Source organism: Octodon degus, unplaced genomic scaffold, assembly GCF_000260255.1.
Source record: "Octodon degus isolate 3935 unplaced genomic scaffold, OctDeg1.0 scaffold00013, whole genome shotgun sequence".
Lineage (NCBI taxonomy): Eukaryota > Metazoa > Chordata > Mammalia > Rodentia > Octodontidae > Octodon > Octodon degus.
This window is the reverse complement of record NW_004524589.1, coordinates 653690-676343: the sequence shown is the minus strand read 5'-3', so window position 1 is coordinate 676343 and position 22654 is coordinate 653690. Positions and strand designations below refer to the sequence as shown.

Below are 22654 nucleotides of genomic sequence, written 5' to 3'. Positions count from 1 at the left end.
ATGTAGCTGCCACAAACCAACCCTGACAGGACGGCATGACCACTCCTACACAGGAAGTGTTACTCATGCCAACTTAGCCTCCGATTCAGAACCACACCTTTTTTACAAACATGGGCTTTTTATTAAGGTAACATTACACCTCACTGGGCCAAGGGCCCTGCTCCTATTCCCTTCCTCCATGAAACAGCTTTGGAAAAATTAGGAACTTGTTATCCATTTGCCACGTTGACATTACTGTTACATTACCTGGATGAAATCTAGAAAGGTCAAGGGAAGCAAGTCATCCATATGTCCAATGTCTTTGGAGAAACGATTTAAAATTCTTCCTGCAAGAACAGGATATGAGAAATTACTCATTTCCCCAGATAGACCCTTTAAGAGAAACAATTCCCAAATAAATCAAAACAATATTTTAAATGCATATGTATTTAATATATTATGCATTCATATGAAATAAGCCAATGTCAATGGCAAAGAAAAAGAAAAAGAGGATGATACCTAAAGAGAAATAAAAATACCACCAAATGGTACTAAGCAGGGAATTACAATGTGGCCCTGATTTAAAGGGGGGAGGGGCTCTGGTGACAGTGACAGCATTCGGAAGAGTTTACAGGTTTTATTTATGTTCTTTACTTTTGCTGTATGTTTGGGTTGGAAAATTCTAGAACATTTCACAAATTTTGGTCCCACCTAGGACTTCAATCCAAGTAGGTAGATGAACAATAGGAAAACATTAAATTACTCATCTCAATTGTTAGGCTAATTTTGCTTTAGTTATCAGAATTTTGCTAAGCCGTACATTTTTAAATGAATATAACTGTAGCCTGTTTGGTTGGTTGGTTGGTTCGTTTTTGCCAGGATGGTTCATTGTACTTCTATTTTGGGAAAACCTGACATCTGGCCAGGCTAAGAGTACACTATTACAGTACAAGTCATTATTTTCAGACGCAAGCCACAGATGACAAAGGCAGACTGAAACATCTAAGACAAGAGGAATGAAGCAGGAAAATGGAAATAATACTTAATGCTTGAAGATGACTTCTTATCATTGATTTTTTTTTCCCTGTCAAGCAGAATCCAAGAAAATGGTATATCAATAAAAGCTTCAGAAACACAAGGTTAAAACTGGTATCTAATAAATATCTTCTAACTTTCTAATTTACTTAGTTTTTAAAAATGGAGCTATACTCACATAGAACCTATTTTGACGCCGGCAACCAACCAACCAACGTGTTTGCTGGCCCTGAGCTTATGTCCTCCCTGAGGCTCTGGGAAGCCCCGGGTGTCCTGGCCAGTGTCAGTCCAAGGGGACTTCCTCACACCTTGCATATCACCAAGCCACTGGGCCAGGAATGGCCAGGGGCTGGGCTGAGATTGTGCTGCCTCTTCCCCAGGGCACCTGGGCTCAGTGAGGACACCTGAGGTGCAGAGGTCACAGACAAGCTGAGCCGTGATGTTCCCGTCTCGGGCTCAGGACATACAGACTCCAAATGGCATCCCTCAGTGATATGCTTGGCAGGCTCAGTGACAACTTTCTTAGCCTCTAATAACATCTCCTTTAGAGCTGTCCCAGGGACTCAGTAGGGCATGCCCATGAGAGAAACCAGTCACAATGCCAGGCACTTCTTAACAGATGCACAACAACAAACAGAAGGTGGGATGAGGACTACTCCTGCAGGTTCTGCAGCATGCCATCCGCGAAGGCAGCTAAAGGCACTAGAATGCAGATGCTGGGCACCAGGTGGGGTGGGGAGCCTGAGAGTGTGCATTTCTAGCAAGCTTCCTGGCTGCCAGTGCTGCAGTGTCTCGGGTCATACTTGGACAAGCAAGAGGTCACACGAGTATTAACCACACACATTTGAGGAACACTATAATCAGATGAACATTTTTTCCCACCTATTCTTACAGATTTTATAGCCTGTCTAGTTATATTTTTAACTTCTCAAAACTCAATACCAAAAGAAGGAAAAGCAACACTAACAAAACACTAAATACACTAAAATTCTTTCAATGGAATAGTGGCAACTTTTTAAATATAGGCAAGATTCCGAAACAATGAAAGTGTGCATCTGCTTAAAATGTCAAGAAACTTTTTTTCTTAAAAACGATGAATGTACTACATAGAGATGATCGGTACATGAAAATCACCCCTTTGTCTTCTACTAAATACAAGAATATTAAGGTCTAGCAGGTCCACAATTTGCCAAAAGCATACAATACAGTATAAACCCAAACCACCAAGAAAAGCTCTCTCTCCACAGAGCTACTTCAATAACTACCAAAGACTGTTCAAAACCCAAACTCTTATTCACCAGCTAAGTACAGAAAAAGGTGAGATCAGAAAGTTCAATAATTAACACTTCATCAATCTAAGAAACTATGAAGTCCAAGAATGGTGTTTGCAGAATGTTTTCATCTGGCTTTGTGGGAAGTCAACTGAAACCGGAGCTGTGATGTCAAGTTTATGCCTCACAGTCCTTTTCTCAGAGCTACCAGATCAAATCTGTTGATGGACTCCCTCCGTGCTCCTGCCATGCCTCTCCATCCCAGCAACACGCAGCCCCTGCTGAGATGTGGCCAGCAGGTAATGGAAGGGAAGTCAGTTTCCTGGGGAAGCTCCGCCCACTTTCCAACAGTTCAGTTACAAAGGGTCTGCGCACATTAAACCCTCCTGGAACATCCAACGGTTAAGTGCTGCTTCTTCTGCACTTTTAGACATCTGGCAGTGTGGCCCATCTTCTTTGTGACTCCAGACAAAACAGGCCAAGAACATGGTGGAGGCTCACAGAGTGAAATGAAGCAGGAAGAACAGCAAGAATGAGGCTGCATGAGGCCCTCCTCCTCGGACACTCAGTAGAAGCAGGACTTCACAGAGCTTGTCCAAGCTCAACTGAAACTCAAGCTCCTCATCTGTAAAATGCAGGTGCTAAATTTGTCTCAACTACTTGACAGGGTCAAAGATCAAGAGGATAAAAGAGGTCATAATTGCAAAGGTATCTGTAAATTTGGAAGCAGCACACACAACTTAGTCATTATTACTGTAGGGTTTTAGAACTTGAAGGGGCATGAAAGAGCTTGAGGACTAGTAATTTCAGAACTCCATCTAGTGAAGATTCTGAGATTCTACCCAGAGTATCCCCATGAGGCAGAGGAGGAGGCCAGGCAGGCACACCCAGCTCCAGATGCGCTAAGCTTCTCTTCAGGTACCTGATGTCCACTGGACGTTCACATAGGAATCACCTCTAAAGAAGGCTTCTTCAGGCAACAGAAATGTTCATGAGCACCCTGCGGACCCAGCTCTGTTAGAGACGAGGAGACAAAGACCAACCTCAAAGAGATACAATCTCATGAGGAGTGGATGCTGTCTGCCCAGCCTTCTAGGGGATTTCCACACCACAGAACAATGGGCAACCCCATTCTCAGAGCAGCTTCCTTCAGTGGCCTTTGCTGGCTCTCACTTTTTTTTTTTTTTTTTCCTGAGGATAAAGCCACTGGCTGACTTGTTTTTTGGTTCTCTTTCTAAAATTTGCTTTCATTATTTTCATTTCCTGTTTATTTAGGCATCCCAAATCTTATCTTCACCTCTGATCTCCCTAGACACACTCAGATAGATATACCGCTATCTTCCGAAATCTCTTAAACTTGATGTAATAAAGTCAAATAGAATCCTCTGGAACTGACCCACAATGACCCATCTCCAACTTCTCCATCTGTGTTAGACCTAGGCCCACAGACCCAGCACAGACATATCTAGGTCACTTTTGATTCATCTTTATCTCAAATACCACCTTATCTTCATTTTCCATTTAAGATAACTTCATTTACATATTTATTTCTTTATCAAATCAACTCTCTCAAGCTTTTAGGAACAGTAAGGAGACAGCAGGTACTCACCTAACCTGCTATCCATCCCTCCTGCCGAGGCACCTTTGTTCTCATTGAGGGGCTGACTGCCCTTTCTCTCTCCAGGTCCTCAGTTCTCACTCTACTCTACATCCCATGGCCTCAGCCTTAGTCCTTTAGCCTTCCCAAGCCCTTCCAAGCTGATAAGTGTAGGAAACTAACCGTCTTGAATTTCTTCGTTAATACTGGACAGACCCGATACTTGCAACACCCTTCTGAAGAACTCCCCCACTGCGCTGGCTACTATGAAGGCAGCAGAAGCAACCAGGGGACCTGTGCCCAGCTGTCAAACGATTCATGGCCCCTCTTAGTATAATGGTCCATAAGAACAGCAGAAGGGGGCAGACACATTATCCAATGCAAAGAGGCTAAGCAAAGGGCATAGCAGATGCACAAGCCTTGTGGCAGTGGCTCCCAGTTCCCACCAGGAACACTGGGAGCTCAGTCCCAGGACAGTCAGTTGTGCTTCACCTCCGGGAACTGTCCTGGGCTCCTTCCAGTCCATCCCTTCTCCTCTGAACCAACTCAGAGACGCCCTGCCCCAGCAACCCAAAAGCCCTGACCATAAAACAATGTCCATGTTTGAAGGTACGGTTTTTCGGGTGCTCTGACGAGCGACTATCTCAGTTTGTTTCATGACATCCCCTAGACCACAGTACACTCTCCTTAGTGCCTCTTACTTTTCACGTGCATTACTTTTGAATTCATATCTAGATTCATACAGTGTTTATAAGCATGGGCTACATTTCACACAGCACCAATCATCAAGTATCCAGAAAGCGTGAGTACTGGATTTGCTAGTGACATAAGAGATCCAACAGTCACCCAACTTTTCATAAAGATGGGGCATCTTCTAAGTAGATGCACTCTTGTGCAAAAACACAAACTAACTCACAAGATAAAAATAAGAAAAGTGGCTCTTACTGAAAGACAGACAATGAGGCCTGGAGCCTACTCCATGACCATCGTCCCATGTGTCATTCAGGGGGACATGACAGGAAAGATGATTGCTGCTCACAACACACCAATGGTGCTCCCTAGTCTTCCGAAGTCTGCAAGCACAGCGAGGAACCCTGGGAGCACGTAGGCATCAGAATGGGTCTAAGCGAGAAATAGTCTAACACAGCAGAAAACAGCGCTTCTCAAATTCTATTCTGCACATTCGTCATCGGGGACTCCTAGGAAAGCACATAGCCTCCAGAGCTCTAGCCAGGGCCTGGGATTCAGCATTTTCAACAATGGATACTAAAGCTGCTGGTTGAGGGGCCACTCTGATGAAAGAGAAAGATTCTGAAAAATTTCTGGTGACTTTTCTGCCTTCAGAAGTAAACCATTTGTCTCATATATACAGAGTTCATTAAAAAAAAGTGCACATACTTCAGGAAAAGAAAAACAGCATGATATTTTGTCAACAGGTGGTGTTACCCTCATATTGGGCACCCTGGGGGATGCTGTGTATCACAGAAAACCCACGACACTGCCAGCTCTCAGAGAAGAAATTGAAAATGCATGCACAGCAATCTCAATAACCAAGGTCACCCAAGCAGCAGATCGCCGTACTACTAAATGTATGGAGGCTCATGGCCACCATCTTGAGCACCTCTTGTAATTGTAGCAGCCAAAGGTAACGTGTATTAATCTCAATAAACTTAACACTAAAATATTTACAGGTTTTTTTTTTTTTCTTTCCCTGAAGTGTGTGACAATTTGGGGGCAGGCTCTGTGTAAGGACTGTTCTTTTCAATTTCCTTCTGAGCTCCCAGAGACCACAGATCGGCCGGCTCTTTGTGTCAGGACAGGGCTTTGGTCTGGTTTGTTCTGCACAGTTTCCCCACTTCCTGTTCTAATACCTAGCTTGTGGGACACATCCCAGATACGGAAAGGCAAGCCGCCTGCAACGAAGACAGATGGTCAGTTTTCAAAAATCAAGCCCCTCTTTCCAATGCTTGCTGTTTTCTGTCATCTTCCTTGGTGACTGTTGTCTGATCACACAAAGGCGTCGGGTCAGCAGAAAAGTATAAAAACGAAGTATAAGAAGTAACACCATGTTGTTAATGATGAGCTGTAGGACTCAGGTTGACAACTTCTGACACTGCTAGTCACGTGGAAGACCCAATACTATTATGGACTACTGGACTCTTTTAGAATATTTTGCTGCGTTCACACACTTATAATATTTAAATGACGGAACCAAACAAAAAAAGGGGATACAGATGAATGACCATTTTGTATCTGTGTATTCAAAATGATTAGGATAGATATATAGCTACATTCTCTTAATTCAATGAATAGAGGGATTTGTTCTAATAGTGTTTGTAAATAGGATATCATGTCTGCATCTTATACAACAAATAACCACTAGGAAAACAGTATGCAATGTGTTAATTATTGGAACTGTCCTACCAATTTCATTTGAAACTGTCTCACTGCTATTTATTTCTCAATAAATTATGGGGGGAAAAAAGGCGTTGAGTTTGTTACCCCTGTCATTTTCCTTGTGTGGCTGCTGCTGAGGTAACATGTCCTGCCTTCCTGTGAAGGGAGGCTGACCTTTCCAGCTGCGGACCGAGTTTATGCACAGGAAACTATGGACATGGGCCTAACAGGAGAAAGCTCTTTACAGAGCTAGAAAATCGCAGCAACTCCAAGTGGGCTAGGGAAGGACATGGACCGCAGGTGCCAGAAGCAGTGGGTTGGGGGTGCCTTCAGTGGAGCCACCAAGGGATGAGCATGCTGTACACACAGACCATGAGAGGAAGGATGGAGGACAGAAGCGCAGGGCACACATCAGCAGATCACTCAGGTCGCCAGATCCCAGGGAGAGTCCCAGCCTTTTAGTGAGCAAGGAACTCTGGATGGACTTCAAGGTAAAATCACACAACATGTGGCATCTAGCTTAAATGGTGGCACAAACCACAGCATTTGTGTCAGGCAGCAAATTCAGCACACGGTGCTGAGGAAGAGGCCCGCTGTCCCCCAGTGACAGCCCCTCAAAGGCATCTTCCTGTCACACAGCTCAGGTGATAGGGGCTTTGTCCTTCTTCCTACTTACCTGCATATACACCAGCAGAAGCCAGAACTGGGGCACCAGTCACAGGTCTCAGACATGTGTCCTGCTTCCTCCATGTGCTGCTGTGCGACAAGAGGAGCCTCCAGCAAGCTAAAGCAGACGCTGGGTTACGGGCCCAGGAACGGCAGGGGCAGTTAAGATGCCTCAGGTGCTGGGTCAGAAGGGCAGGGGTCTGAGTCCTGCAACAGCGATGCCAAAGATGCCCTTCTAGGGCCAGGGAGATGGCTCAGTTGCATAAGCGCTTGCCTGGCAAGTGCAAGGGCCTGAGTTCAACCCCCAGCTCCGCAAAAAGAAAAGATAGATAGATGTCCTTCTAACAAAGCCACATGGTATTTCAAACCCTAACGGTCTCCCACCTTTTCTGGTACTCACGATATAGTCAGAACAGTTGTTGCAAGATTTTATTACATGCCACAATGGACTGAAACAAATTAGCTTCAAAAGTATGCGTGTGTTCTTTGCTTTTCTTGGGTGAGCTTTCTCATTTTCACACCTCCCCCCGCCACTCCCACCATGGAAGATGCCCCGTACAACTGTCCAGAAAAGATTGCTTGTAAAATCTCAAAGACTGTTTAGAAGGGCAGCCTCGTGGTCTCCCCTGTTCACTCACCTTCGAACCTCTCTTCTTCTAAGTCTCAATATTCTCATACTAAATGTTCGACCTTTTGGCAAAACTTGCTCCTGACAATTACCACAGGATTAGTCTTTCTGGGTGGTGTCCATCTGAGCACTTCATAATCTAATGTTGGTAGTAAGTTAACAGAATATAGTAGTCCTCCCCTCAAATGCAAGGTCACCCATGAACATCTGAAACTGTGTGCCATACCAAAGCCTATATTTGCTATGCATTCAACTATACATACAAGTTTCCTACGTATGAAACTTTCATTTATAAACTAGGCAAGTAAGAGATTAACTAATAGAACAATGATAACAATGTTATAATAACAGTTATGTGGATGTTGGGTCTTGTCTTTAGAGAGCCAAGAGAGCTGACCACAGGTAACTGAAGCCATTGATAAGGAGACATACTGCATACAAGTAAAAACACTATGTGCAGTGACATAAGCATACACCTATGTGGCAGAAATCAGGAACATGGACTTAGACCATACAGGTGGCAATGAATCAGCCGTGACATCTCTGGAGAGGGGAAAGGTACTGGGGTCAGGCAGGGTTAGCCTAACACGTTTTCACAATGCAATACGGCCTGGGAATCCGGGGGGAAGGCAGAGAGGGGATTGATGGTGAATGCAGTTTGCCCAGGTGAGAGCAATGACATCCATCAGGACTAAGAGGTGGAGCAGGGCAGAGGGTTGACAAATATTTACCCGGGTGATGGAGAGAGCACAGTGTAAGGTGTGCTGAGCTAGGAAAGGACTGGGGTGCAGGCTGGGGGAGAAAAGGACAAAACATCTGGTGACTGCCACTAAAAAGTCTCTCCCACAGGGAAGACGTCCAGCCTCCATTGCTCCTGTGTGGCTCCTCAAAGCTATGTTTGTGAGAAGGCAGCACCGAGGAGTGGGGTCATGGTAGAGCTCTGACCAGGCTGGAGAAGGTGAACTAGATCCTGCAGAAGACGCATGAAGGGATCAACCCTGCCCTCATGTGACAGAGACCCCGTGGCGGCTCACCAAGGTACCTTCCCCACAGCAGAGATACCACAAGACTGTTCAGCTTGCTCTGGTTCATTTCCGCTTCGTTTTCAAAACACCACCACACACTGGGCACAAAATGCTGGAAGCCGTATCAAGAATCACATACACGTCATTTTCACACTATGACTGCTCCCATCGGAAGATGAGAGCGCTGAGTCTTCAACATGGCAAGAATTAGGGCAGAGACACCAGTTGGGAAGGATCCAAGCGAGATCCACAAAGGCGCATTCGTGTCCACACTTCTGTGGCATGAAGCTACATCACAGGACACATCTGCAAGCCCTGTTGAACACCTACTAGTAAGGATGAGCCAGGAAAGTTAAGGGCAGGACAGTGATTACACTAGTACTAATGGCTGTGATCAATCCAGCTACCACTGCCCGGTCCCCTCCTGATTGGTTGTTGTTTGCTGTACCGAATGCAAAATACTCTGACTGTCACTCCTGGTTAGAAGAGTTTCAGGAATCCTCCCTCAGCTAACCATAATTAAAGCAAAACATTTCAGAATAACTCCACGCCAAAATTAAATTATGTAAATTACTGTAGGCTGAAATAATTTATTAACAAATGAATAATGAAAATAGAAGGCCTAATAAGAGGCACAATTGAATAGAAAGTCCAGGGGCCCGAGTTCCACCTCAAATCAGGGCTTACCACACTTGAGACCTGGGGTCAACCAAGTTGCCTGTGGCAGGAAGTTACCTCGAAGGATTATTTTTGAAGTGGTGGATACATTTCACAAATTGCCTCAGGAAATCATTGTGTTAGAACAGCCAAAAAATGCTTTGTGACAGCAAATCATTGTTACTTTTATATTTTCTAAACACTACAAAGAAAGACCAAGTCATTTTTCTTTACCCAGGTGTCCCCTGGATATACTACCAGGAAGGAGTGTGCTGGGCCCAGCTGCCACATGGGTCAGGAAAGTGTAGACCTATGAGGAGAAGCAGGTAGAAGGAATCACCCTATGGGAGCTCTGAAGATGACAACTATGGGGCCTTCTGGTGTGAAATGCCCACATGTACAGCATGTGCTGGATTTCATGGGGTTCCTAAATCATAAACCACAGGAAGCAGAGGAGACATAGCGCCTCAGACAAGACCTTCCAATGCTAAGAGAAGAGAAAACTGCTAATTGCTTGACCAACTCTTTTGCCATAACCACACATCGCCTCTGTCTTACACTGGAATATACCACTTTGGTCTCCAAAGTTATCATTTTTCGCAGCCAGGATCCACTGGCCATCACTCTTAGCCAAACACTCAGGAAGCATCTCCAAAAGAATGGGTATGAAAAACTAAAAGCCAGGAACTATCCAGAAGTTTCAAGAATGCATTCCCACCCACACAGTGGCAGCAATGCCAACCTATGAAGCGCTCATCTAAGCTAAGAATGCCGGCTTCCACAAACACGGGCATCACCCAATTGCTGAGATTCCCTTGGATGGAAATTACCAGCAGGAAGGTAAAAATCAGCTCTTTCCATCTCCAATATGCATATAAGTGTATGTAATGTTCAAAAATAGGACAGCAAAACATTTTGTGTGAGAACACGACTGAACTTGAAGACAATGGGCCCTCCCACTACCCACCCTATGTAAAGCAACCCAAGGTGCGCTGGAAACGGATCAACCAACACCCAAATCTGATTGTCAGTTCTATCTCCAGCGCGTCATTTTAATATCTGGGCACCTCCAACAGATGTTACACAAAGCTAGCTAGTCTGTAGTAAATGTAAATGTGTAGACCTTCGTTGGGCTTCGGGGGAAAGGAGGACACCATTCACACTGGGGCCGGAGTCTGTATTCTTTTTAAACTCTACAGAACATTTATGAGAACTGAGAATGGCACTGTAAGTACTGTAATTGTACCTGACCTGTCAGTTATGAAAAGCTTAGGGCCACATTAGGTCTTGGGCAATCGATTGTTCCTTACAGGAAATCATGACCTATTCAAACACCCCACAATCGTTCCCCATGCAGCGCTTGCTCCTTCCCCTCGGGGAATTCCTAAGTAAGCCTAGAAACCCATCCAGTTTGGAAAACCGGTAGCTAGTTGCTCCCGGTCCTCCTCCTTTTTAACTTTTTCTGTAGCACTTGCCACCGCTACTATTCCTCTTGGTGAAATATTCACATATTCTGGCTTCAGGATGCAATTTTTTTTTAATGTCTGTTTTTTCATTCTTGCCCGTTCGCTCAGGGTAAGTGCTTCCTTTATATTCTGACGTCCTCACTTCCCCAGACTCTACTTCCCTAAGGGTGACCTCATTCCCTGTCCTGGGATCAACTATTCTCTAAAGACAAGGACTCACAAAACCAGAACCTGCGCACAGTCCTTCTTCTGCTTTACTGGTCCCTACAGCTGATCGACCTCTTCTCTGCATGTCCGATGCACGTGAACGTATGAAACATTTCAACTATAAACTGAGCATAGCTTCAATGACTCGATTAGAATGTTTAAAACACAGCCCAACAAATAACTTCAAATAAATTTCAACATAAAAAAATTCTCCAGGCTTATGCTACAACTGTGTTCCCCACCCACTTATACCTTAAGAAAAGGCCTCAGATGAATGATGGAAGTCATGCCTGTTCCCTAGGGGAGGACTTTCAGTGGGACCCTCCCTGCTTCCTTCCCCACCTCTAATCTCCACTTGAGTCCTTTTTCCGCTAAGAGCACCCTGACCTATGTGTTTAAACAGTAAAGACTGTCTAAGTTTCTGATCCTTTGGGACCCTCCACGAGCTCTGAGCAGCTGCAGAAGGCAGCCTTGCTGGCAAGGTGTCATAAAGACTGGCCTGACCTCTGCAGCCCCGATGCGTGTTATTACATCCAATAACTTAATCAGAACACAAACTGTTCTTAGATTTCTGCAGAGGTAATTAAATAACAATTCAATGCCAATTAATCACAGTCAAATAAGAGTCTGTCAGAGAAGAACTCTATACACACTGGAGTCTATTTAATGGTCAAATACTTGGCAGGATCTTAGTTAAACAATGATTCATTAAACCTCCTCTGCCACACAAAGGCTAGGCTAAACTCAACGTGAAAGAATCGAAACTCTTTTGTTCTCCCATAAAAAGACATCAAACCTCTGTGCGTGATATTCTGTTCTCCCTCACTCAGCCAACTGCTCAGCTGCATGATTCATGATGTATTCAGCTGCCTCTGCACCCACGGGCATCTGCGAGGCCTCGCTGGCTCTGAACACGGGGACCATGCGGCTCTTTTCTTCCCAGGCGCACAAGCACAAAGGTGGACAGTGGGCCACACCTATGGAAAATGTTTATTCACTCTGAACAGGGTGAAGCAGCCCAGTCTCGGACGTCCCTGTTCCCCTCCCAAGGGCAAGCTGCAGCCCTGACTGCAGGTCGTGATTACCCACGATGAAAACCCTGGATCCACTCAACTTGTCAATCCAACAAAAACCTGCTGGACATTTTTGATTCCCTCTACCTACCTTATTAACTAGGCTTTTTTAAATTAAATGTCCCATTATAACGCAACTCCTCATGAAAACCCAGAGATCCACTTCAAGTTCAGCTGATAATTCCCCCCGACTTAATCACGCCTCTCAGAAGGGCTCTAATACCTTCCTGCCTGTTCATTTCCTCCTAGGGAGAAAGAATCAAGGAGAACCACCTTGCCCTTGTATTTCTGACGGTTTTGCTACACTAGCACTAGAAGGACGTCCACAGTTTCAGAAAAGCTGTTGCTTAATGAAGGCACAATTTTTGCACATGGTTGTTGACTTGGATCTGAATTACAGAACTCAGAGGTGGCTGGGAATGAGCTCCACAGAGGTGCACAGCGGGGACCCTCAAGCCCTGTTTAGTGCAATGTTAGTTGTCACTATGTTCCGCATGCATCTAAAAATTATTTGATTAAATAAAAGTTAAAAACAATAAATAAATTAATTTATTAACTTACAAACTTCTAAAGTTGTAGAAGTAACATTTTTGGAAGGAGATGAAATGTTTCACTAAGTTATTCTTTCAAAAACAAAACAGCCTCCACCTCTCAAAACTGAACTTACTATAGGTCAAGGCCCAACATACATGGCATTGTTTTCATGGCTTCCATAAGCTGCGTGAGAAATTTAACTTGCAAAATGTATTTTAAATCTGCTTAAACATTAGACAGCAGCAAATAAAGACTTTCACTGGGCATTTATTAGATATAAAACATTACAATCATAGACAGAATAAGAGCCAGTGTAGTGTATACTGTACACCTATACCATCTGTCTAAATTATGAATCAAACATCTCAAAGTCTTAACAAAGCCACAAAACAAATAAACCACTAGAAAAGTAACTTTATGAGTATGAAATTCATTTCTGTGCTCCTCAGCCGTAAACCTCCCATTCTGTATTATACTGCATCAACGGCGCGCTGTGATAACAGCCCTGCGTGTGTCTAGCGCTCTACCGAACTCAACGTAAAATGATTGGGGCAGGGGGTGGGTCACACCGAGTCTAACATAAACATCCCATGGCACACAAATTTTCCTGCAAATCTAAGCAGTTTTACAGTCTATCAAAGGGGTGCCAAAAAGTAGATTTATTCGCATTAAAGTGCTGACAGGAACGAAACACTTCACCAGTAAATAAAGTATGCTGTAACCCAATCATCAAATCAATAAAGTCATTAAAAATAGACTGTATTCTTTGAGGGAATGGTGAGTTCAGGGGTGGGGGGGGAGACCCATCTTTGGCTGCAACGGAGGCTGCCTCGGCAGACACGGCTGAGAATGAGCCGAGGTGGGCTGTGTCTCCCTCGCCCGCCTGCCAGGAAGCCTCCCTGGCACCTTATCTCCCTTCACGTGTATTTAGCCATGTAAACCGCCGCGCAGCAGTGCCAGTTCCCCCACAAGCACCTTATAAATACAAATAAGAAAATATGCCCTGGATTTCTCTTCTCCTCTTCTCCTCTTCTCCCTAGCCCCAACCTGACAGAATATTATCACTTTTGTAGACTCTTGCAAGTCGGCACAGTAGTACGGGGCCAAAATATGCTGAGATAATATAATATCCATTTATCTAAGCTGCCGGCGCAGAACAAAATTCAGATGGGGTGCTTGCCACCTAAATTAATTTACTATTTGAAAAAGACTTCTTCTGCCAAGCCTGTCAAAAGGGAGACAGGAAAGGAGTTAAGAAACTGTAAATAAATCTACACTTGGTTTGCGTTTGATCTAATTTTCAAGTGTAGGATTAGAAAGGAGGAAGCGTGCCAGGGGGAGGTGACAAGAGGAGACTGGCAAAAAGCAGCTCACACCCCCAGCACAGGCTCCGGAGATCCACACGGGCCACCGGGTTCTAGGGCTGCTGCCGGACCGTGCCAGGGGACCCAGTGAGTCCTGTTCCCCACAACTCCAAACCACCCAGTGTGATTTACAGACTCCAGAAAAGTAACACTCACACCCAGTACAAGGGCACCTGCCAAAACCCCAGAAAATTCCCAAGTGCCAGCAAGGATCGGGAGAAACCAGAAACCTGGCTCACTATGGATCATGGAATGGTGTGTGTGCTATAGAAAACGGTACGTGAGGTCCTTAGAACGGGTGCCACAGGCTGACGACACAACTCAGCAATCTCACCACTGGGAAGAGGTGCACAGGAGGAAGCAAGAGCCAGTTTTGGTGGCATACGTCGGCAATCCCCACTCTCTGGGAGGCTGAGGCAGGAGGGCCACAGATGTGAGCCCAATCTGGGCAAGTTAGGGTCTCAGCTAGACCCTGTCTCAAAAAATAAAAAGGAACTTCAAGTATGGAGGCCGTGAGCTCAACCCCAAAAACACATTAGAACTGAAAGCAGCTACTCAGATATTTGAATACTCATACACAGAACATTTACAACAGCCAAAAGGTAGAAGCAACCCAAGGGTCTAAGAACAATGGAAGGATAAAAACAAAATGTGTTGTGGGATACTATTCAGCCCTAATAAGGAAAGAAATTCTGACATCCGCTACCATACATACAATACCTGAGGACACTGTGCTAAGTGAAACTGGCCTGTCACAAAAGGACAAATGCTGCATGATTCAGGTAAATGAGGTCCTGGGACAGCCAACTCCTACAGGCAGAAGTACAGAGGCAGCTACCAGGGGCTGGGGCGGGGAGTGGAGAGCAAGTGTTCAGGAGCACAGGGTTTCCGATGGGGACATGGAGGAGCTCTGCAGACGGGTGCTGGGGAGGAGTGCACACAGTGGTAGTGACTTCTCGCCACTACCATGAGCAATTACGGATGAGATGGTGCATTTTGTTACTGTCTATTTTCCTGCAATTAAAACATAAAACAGAAACAGAAGAATTTGAAGTTGATAACTCTCTTTCCTCCTGAATCCATCCTATCCCTCACACTGAAAATTAAACAAACACACCAGTATTAGAAATATTTTGCCAATTATATTCAGTACAATTTTTTACTTAATACACTTCAAATTGTTATACATAAAAATAACTATATCTAGTATAAGCAACTACAGAAAATGTGCTGTAAATAGCAGACAAAATATAAAGTATAGAAATTATGTTTTAAAATTACTTCAGACAGTCTTCAGGACTTAAAGAATTCCAAATAGTACTCAGTTATGAAAGCAGCTTGCATATCTCGTCAGACTTCAATCTGTGTTTTAATATACATTTTAAAAAATCAAGACACAGCAGACTTCTTGTTGCTGTTGTTTTGTTTTGGTTTGAGACAGGTTTTGCTGGCCTTAAATTCACTTTGTAGTCAATGTTGGCCTCAAACTCACGGTGATCATCCTCAACTGGCATACAGGTATGTGTCACCATGCCCAGCAAGACAGGCTTTTTTGTTGTTGTTTTAATGCATTTGGTACAGGGTCTCACTATACAGTTTGGACTCCTAGTGATCCTCCTGTTTTCAGCTTCCTCAGCCCCGGGATATAGGCATGTGCCAGCATGCCCAGGGCAGCCCATGGTGCCAGGAATCAAACCCTGGTCTCTGTGCTTGCCTAAGCAGGTGCTTAGTCTGCTGAGCTATCTCGTCAGTACTAAAGAGAGATTTTTTTTAAATGCCAGTCAGTCATGATGCTCCAGAAATAATTTAATGTAAAATTCATTAAGTAGACAAATGACTGATTTTTATTAATATTTAAAGGAAAGAAAATTAACAAAGAAGTTTGGGACTAGAAAAACCTTTCTGGGTATTTCCTCTGCACAAATGGGCAGAAAGGAGAATTAGGTTAAGTTATATCTTCCAAACTATTGATTAAATTAATAAGGCTAGATCCTCTGGAGGTGACCCAGTCTCACAGAAAAGCCAAAGGTTCTTCTCCAGATTTGCTAACTTGGGCTGGGAAGACAGCTAAGTAGTCTAAGCACCTGCCTACCAAGTGCAAGGACCCGAGTTCAAACCCTGTTACCACATGCCATGCTGGCCACTGAAACCAGGCATGGTGACACATGCCTGTAACCTTAGCACTAAGGGAGGCTGAGACAGGAGGATCACTCTGAGTCAAAGCTGCATAGCCAGACCCTGTGTCAAATAAACAAATAAACAGTTTGAAAAAAAAAAAAATCAGATTTTCTAACTTGTGAGGACAGAATTCCATAGCCCTCTGACCTAAATTTATCTGCTTGGGTACAAGTCTTTTCTCCTCTCCTCTCTCACCTAAGTGTGCTCAGCACACCGGGCTGAAACACGGTGTTTTAAGAAGCAAGCATCTTCCATGCCATGGGCCAGGGGAGTGCCCAAGAGGTCCCCTGCCAAGTGCCCCACTGCAAATGCCTAGCCAGGTACCATGCCATCCGAAGTATGCACTGCTACTGCCCAGAGATCCTGGTGCTTGGGTGAAAAGTTCCTGTTACGTTTTGACACCACAAAATTGGATCAGAAGTGAAGGAACACTGACTCCATGTTTTATTCCATGGTTTTCTCTGCAGAAAAGACATGCATGCCAGGTAGGGCAGTCACAGAGGTATGCTGGGCTGGTCCCCGTGCAAAGCTGTCACTTCACGCTCCTGCCAGCCCTGTCTCCCACCCCAACACCTAGCTGGATAAAATCTGCTATAAGAGGGCCCGGGGCAAGAAGACCTCCGTCACCTCCTTTTATAACATCTGTCACTGATTTGACAAGCCCAATTAATGGACATTAGTTAAACATTCAAGTCAGAGCCTCATCCAGGGCGCCAACTTGAGACGTTCTTGGGTCATGAGAAGGCTCCCATGCAATTCTCGCTCGGACTGGTTCTGTCAGGCCTCAATTGGCACATCCTCTCTTTTCTACAGGAACTTCCTATGACAGAGCCATCTGTCTCAATGGCCCGAATTAATCACTACAAAACGTCCTGTTGCTTCCCACTCTGATCGTTAATATTACAACATTCTTAAAATAATGTGGAAAATAAAACCAAGACTTTCAATAAGCAGTCTAAAATTCCGTGTGGCAGAATTAATACTTCAGAGTGTGAAGAAAATAATTAATTCCCTCATCTTAAAAGAAAGAAATACCAGAGACATCAACAACAAAATGTGGAAATATATTCGCAAGGTGCCGGTCTTACACTGTACAAAGGTTTCCAACAAATGTCCTTCATTCAGCTAAGGAGAACAATTCCAATCTGGTTGGGTTTTTCTGACCAAGTCCTCTCGGGCCCTTCAATTCCCATCCAGAATATTCTCAAAATCTAACTGGGACAGTGAGAGCTTTTATTCTGTTCTTTTAATATAAATCACTTTAGAGACTGGTCCAGAGTGCTGCAAAGAGTTCAGAAGACACAGGTCTTTGATCTCTGCGGCTTTGCCATGTATGTCTTTAAAATTTCTGGAATGCACCCAGGGAGGCAAACTGCTTGACAGAGACACTATAAATATCCGAATAAATAAATACATACAAACATCTGGAACCCTGATTAAGCACCAAAGTTTTATTATTTGGGGGAAGGAAGGGGGGCACTGAATAGCATTTTTATTTTTATGGAAAAACGTCCTATTCTTTCCTTATGATAAAGCCCCTCTGATACTAATAAAGCTTTCGGAAAGCCCACGCCTGTAAGTCGCATGGAAAGGGAGGCACCAATGTCCTACAGCTCATGGTCCACCAAGAGGCAACTCTGACCTTACAAGAACTGAAACGGTACTGAAAGTCAACTTGCACAGCCCGTGGTAGATGAATATTCATGAAATATTAGCCATTATTTATAACAAAAGTAAATCCAAGCAATCTACTCATTTGTACTACAGTTTCCAATTAAATGTGCACATGGGTAATTTTTTAACTCATGACACAGCAATCCTGTAGGTTGGGGACACAATGAAATGTGCTGGTGTGCTCCTCTCTGTGTCAGCTGCAGCACTCGACAGCAATGAGAAGGCAGAATCTGTCACAGCCATCAAATGAGAGCGAAGAACAACACGGCCTCAGACCCCGTGGCTAAGTGTGAACTCCAAAGTCTCACTATTATGAAGCTTGTGACATATTCTAATAGCTTCATGTTCAAAACGAACGCAAAAACTCACGTAAGCCCCCTGTTCCACCCCCCCGTGGGTTCTCCAAAATCAACAGAGATTTGATAAACACAGAAAGAACATCTTGTCAGATATCTTACTAAGCAGGAAAGACCTCTACTGCTCTACAGGTAAACGACAATGCTGCCCCGACCCACACGATCCCAGCTGGCCTCCCTGTGCTGCCCCTCCATACCCTACACCAGCCACATGGCCTCCTTCACCACGTTCACACCGCCACCAACCAGGCCAACCTCCCACCCTGCCAGTGCCACCACTGACCCTTCAATGCTGGCCCCTTCAAATCCATCTCCACCATCTCCCCAGCCCCTGAGCCCCTGGCTCTTCTCCCACAGTGCTGATCACAGGTGACATTTAATGGCCCTGGTCCCACACATCTGTCTTCTCTGGAAGGCAGCCAAGTTCATGGGAATAGAAGTCACACAGGTTTTTGCGACCTCTTAGCCTAGTTTGAGACACAATGCTTGACTCAAACACAGAGCTCCCTAAGAATTTCTTCACAGATGGATGGACGAGTATGTGAATATGTTTAGAAACCGGCATTCTCAGCATTTGCTCTTTTTAGAAGACACACAGGGTGCTTCCCTCGGAGAACTGACATCAGTTTTGTGGCTGGCTGGCACTGACCATGGAAGGTAGAATGAAAACACATCAGCCAACATAGGTGTCCACAAAGGTAGGAGGGAAAATAAATAGCCAGTGGTCAAGTTCAAAACAAGACGAATGTTCCAGCTTATTCCTGTGGCAGCTGCAACCCAGAAACTTGGCCCCACTACAAAAGCATGAGGGCAAGCTGTGTGGGGGGTAGTGAAATAAATACCCCCAGCCCCAAGAGTCCCTGCGCGGCACCTCCACAGCCCATGCCCAATGGGGCCGGGAGTGCTCAGAAATGGCATGCACATTTATATGGTTCTAGTTTGCCCCTACCTCAAGGAAAGCAGGATAAAACACGACAAATGAAAGAATTCGTCTTGCTCTTCCTTCTATGTTCCTTCTTTGCAGCTTCAAGATATTTAACCCTGCCAGTGTCAAATTCGATTTCTCTTAGCCACTCAGTTCATCTCCTCCCCCAGCACACACATGAAATGCCCTACCACACTAGTATGTGGTCTACCTAGAAATTAATCCAGTGCCGAATGTTTGGGTGCTTTAACCGTATCTCCACCAATATGTGCTTTCGTAACTGCCTCCGCCATTCATTGGCATGAAGCTGCCTCTCAGCACCTCCTTGCTGACTCCAACCTCTCCCCGTCTGTACGATGGATCTCTGTACAACGCACCAACAACAGTGGGTCTTTTGGGTTGCATTGATTCCCCTTCCCCTTCCCTCCAACTCTGAGCAACGCCACGTCCTCAGGCCTGCCTCTGGGTCTGCTCCTTCTACGAGCCTCTCTGTGCCAATGATACCCACCCCGAAAAGTCTGCTGCATCACCCCAGCCCAGCGCACTCCCATCCATCGTACCTGATGATACAAAAGAGCCCTTTAATTCCTCAACTCCATTCTCATATTCCCTTGAAAGGAGGACAGTCCGTGTGGCCACAGGCTCTTAAAGAAAAAGCAACAGAAGCTGGGAAGGGTACCCCATGCCTCTAATCCCAGCTGCTCAGGAGGCTGAGTCAGGAGGACCAAAAGTTCAAAGCTATCTCAAAATAAAGCGCCTGGGGTACAATTTCAGTATCCTCTCTCCTCAAAATCAACAGGGAAAAATATGAACATGGAATCAAAAGCAAGCTAGAAATTGCCAAGAAATTTGCAAGTGCATTAAAACCTGGCATGGAATTAAAAGTTTTCTCCTTGCAACAGATAAAAGACATGAATAGCAAACCATCTCATAATTCACTTAAGATTACACCAGGGCAGAGGCTCTAAGAATTGACATGCATTTCTTTGTGGATAGTTAAAATAATATCCACAGAGTGACTGTCAAATTTTATGCATTCTTGCAAGACAGAAATCTGAGAATGAGGGACAGAGTAGAAATCTCTGAAAAAGGAGAAAAAGGTCTGAAATCTAGAAGGAGATCCTTTGGTTGAACTTTAAAAAAAAAAAAAAAATCATAAATTCTCCACTTGCAAGATCTGTGAATGTGTTAGTCGTTCCCGGCAAACCTGGCAGACGGGTTTGCAGGAATACTACCCTCGGCCTTGTATTTATGGATTTCCATGGCTAATTTTTTCACACTCGCTTTTCCTCCAAATCCATATTCTGCCCGACATTTCCCATCACTCACAGGTTATGTCTGCTATTGTAACCTACAGGAACAAATATTCATCTCCTAAGAGCCATACTGCACAAGCTTTTCATGCATATTAGGGGAAAATCAGGCGGCTGCAGGACATCAAAGTCCTTTCAGACCATGACCTTAACTGTGTTCTCTACCAGCATTCAAAGCTTGGTTGCGTTAAATAATACCAGTGTAGGCTCGTAATGAAATAAAATCATGACAGGAGCCCAGCCTCGCAGGCTGGCATGGACCCCGCACCCCTCAGAGGGAATGTTGGGTTGTTCATCATAAAAGGTTCCCTCAAAGCTGAACAGACCCACGAGTCACAAACCTGAAATTGCTAATACTTTCATCAGAAAGACGCAAAAGTACTTTAATGCACCAGGACATTACAACTCGAAGGCAAAGGCGAGCAGGCAACTTTGGGCAGAATGGGCTGCAATAGCAAATGCCACGGGACGTAATCAAAGCACTAATGGAGCAGGAGACCAATACAGATTTTCCTTTACTCAGATCGATACAAGGTATTCCATACTCTTGGGCTTTTCCAGTCAATTCACTTTTCACCGGTCTCACCTTGTTTCTCTACCTTTTTACATTCTTTATCATCCAGTTATTTTTATCCAGAACATCCTCAAACTTAGCAAAGAAAACAGAAAAGATTAAAAAGTTAGAAGACTTTAAGAATTTCCTGAGGTTCACTACAAAGGCAGAGGGCACAGGCTGTCCTACGGACAGAGCTTTAATGTATGACTCACAGCAAGCCTTATCAAAACCAAGCAGTGGGCTGGGGTGATAGTTTGGTGGCATACATGCCTGCCTGGCAAGTGCAAAGACCCAGGTTCGATTCCCCAGTACCGCATGCCCTGCTGCCCGGCCCACACTGAGCCAGCCATATTTCCAAATACTGTTGGACTCCTATGGAGGACAGACCAACACGGATCCAAACTCTAAAGTTACAATCTTCGTCCCTTTATCTGAGCCCTCAGTTACCTGAGGTCAACCATGGTCCAAAAATATTAAGTGGAAAATTTTAGAAATTAACTCAAAAGTTTGAAGTATCTTTTCTTACAACATACTGTTGATATTTTATTATTAGTTTCTGTTGCTAACAAACATGAATTAAGGCCGGGGAGATGGCTCAGTGGAATAAGCACTTCCCTGGTAAGCTCAAGGGCCTGAGTTCAATCCCCGGTTCCACAAAAAAACAACAAAAAAAAAAAACAACAACAAAAAAAAAACCACATGAATTAAGCATAGTAAGATCACAGTGTAAGAGGACTGTGCAAAAACAGTACTCTTACTATGCCTAGATCATGTTGGTTGGCTGGTGCCAGGAATTGAACACAGGACCTCTCCCTTGCCAGGCAGGTGCTGTGCCGCTAAGCTATCTCCCCAACCCCCTAATTCATAAATTATACTTTAGCAAGGGCATACACGTATAAGAAAAAACACAGTATGTAGGCCTGAAGAGATAGCTCAGTAGAATAAGCACTTGCCTGGCAAGCACAGGGTCCTGAGTTCAATCTCTGGTACTGAAAACAAACAAACAAACAAACAGTATGTAGAAGTTTCAGTAATGTCTGTGTTATCAGACATCCACTCGAGTCAGAGACATTACGCCTCACAGATGGAGAATACCAGGTGTGTAAACTCTATCGCAAAACGCTTAAGATACAGGCAGAAAAATGTAAATAAAGAATCTCTGTCTTTTCCATAATTTGTGAGTAGAACAAGGCAAGGAACTAAAACCCAAACCAGGTGCCGAAGCCTAAATTGATAAAAACAAAACAAAACAGAGACAGAAAACAGAGTTTTTAAAGTGAGCCTCCACCTGGGTTGGCAGGTCTGTGATGCTGGGCTGCTGTTACCCTAAACTCCAGGTCTGTGTCAAGTCTGTTACTACCCTACTACCACTGACAGCCAGATTCAAACTGACTAGACCAAAACAAACTGCCCGGAGTTCTCCATACCCATGTTTCTTTACCCGGAGAACTGCTACATCGGAAACCCACAACGACAGAGCCCCGCGGCTGTGCTCCTTCCCAGCACTTCCGAGCACTGTCACTCTGAGCCCTGCAACTGCTAAAATCTCTGACCATGTCATTCTCTCAAAGTTGAAGGACAATTAGCCCTAGTGAGCATTAAACTGCATTTCCAAAACAGCCTGAAGACTTCTAGGGGAATTTATAATTAGTTTAAAATGGCCCCTCCCTTTTTTTTTTTTTTTACATTGCGACCATCAGTTTATTTTTCTTTTCATAATTTTATAGAGAAACAAATAGCAATGAGACCATTT

General features: G+C 44.5%; 1 protein-coding gene across 2 annotated transcripts in view; it reads right to left on the bottom strand.

Moving 5' to 3' along the window:
* The window catches only part of Abcc4 (ATP binding cassette subfamily C member 4), a 249589-nt gene that overhangs the window by 82087 nt on the left and 144848 nt on the right, over nt 1-22654 (bottom strand). For both annotated transcript variants that reach the window (XM_004626249.2, XM_023709652.1), the window contains one exon: nt 247-326. In XM_004626249.2, coding sequence (XP_004626306.1) covers nt 247-326 — 80 coding nt within the window. The remainder of the gene's footprint in view (nt 1-246; nt 327-22654) is intronic.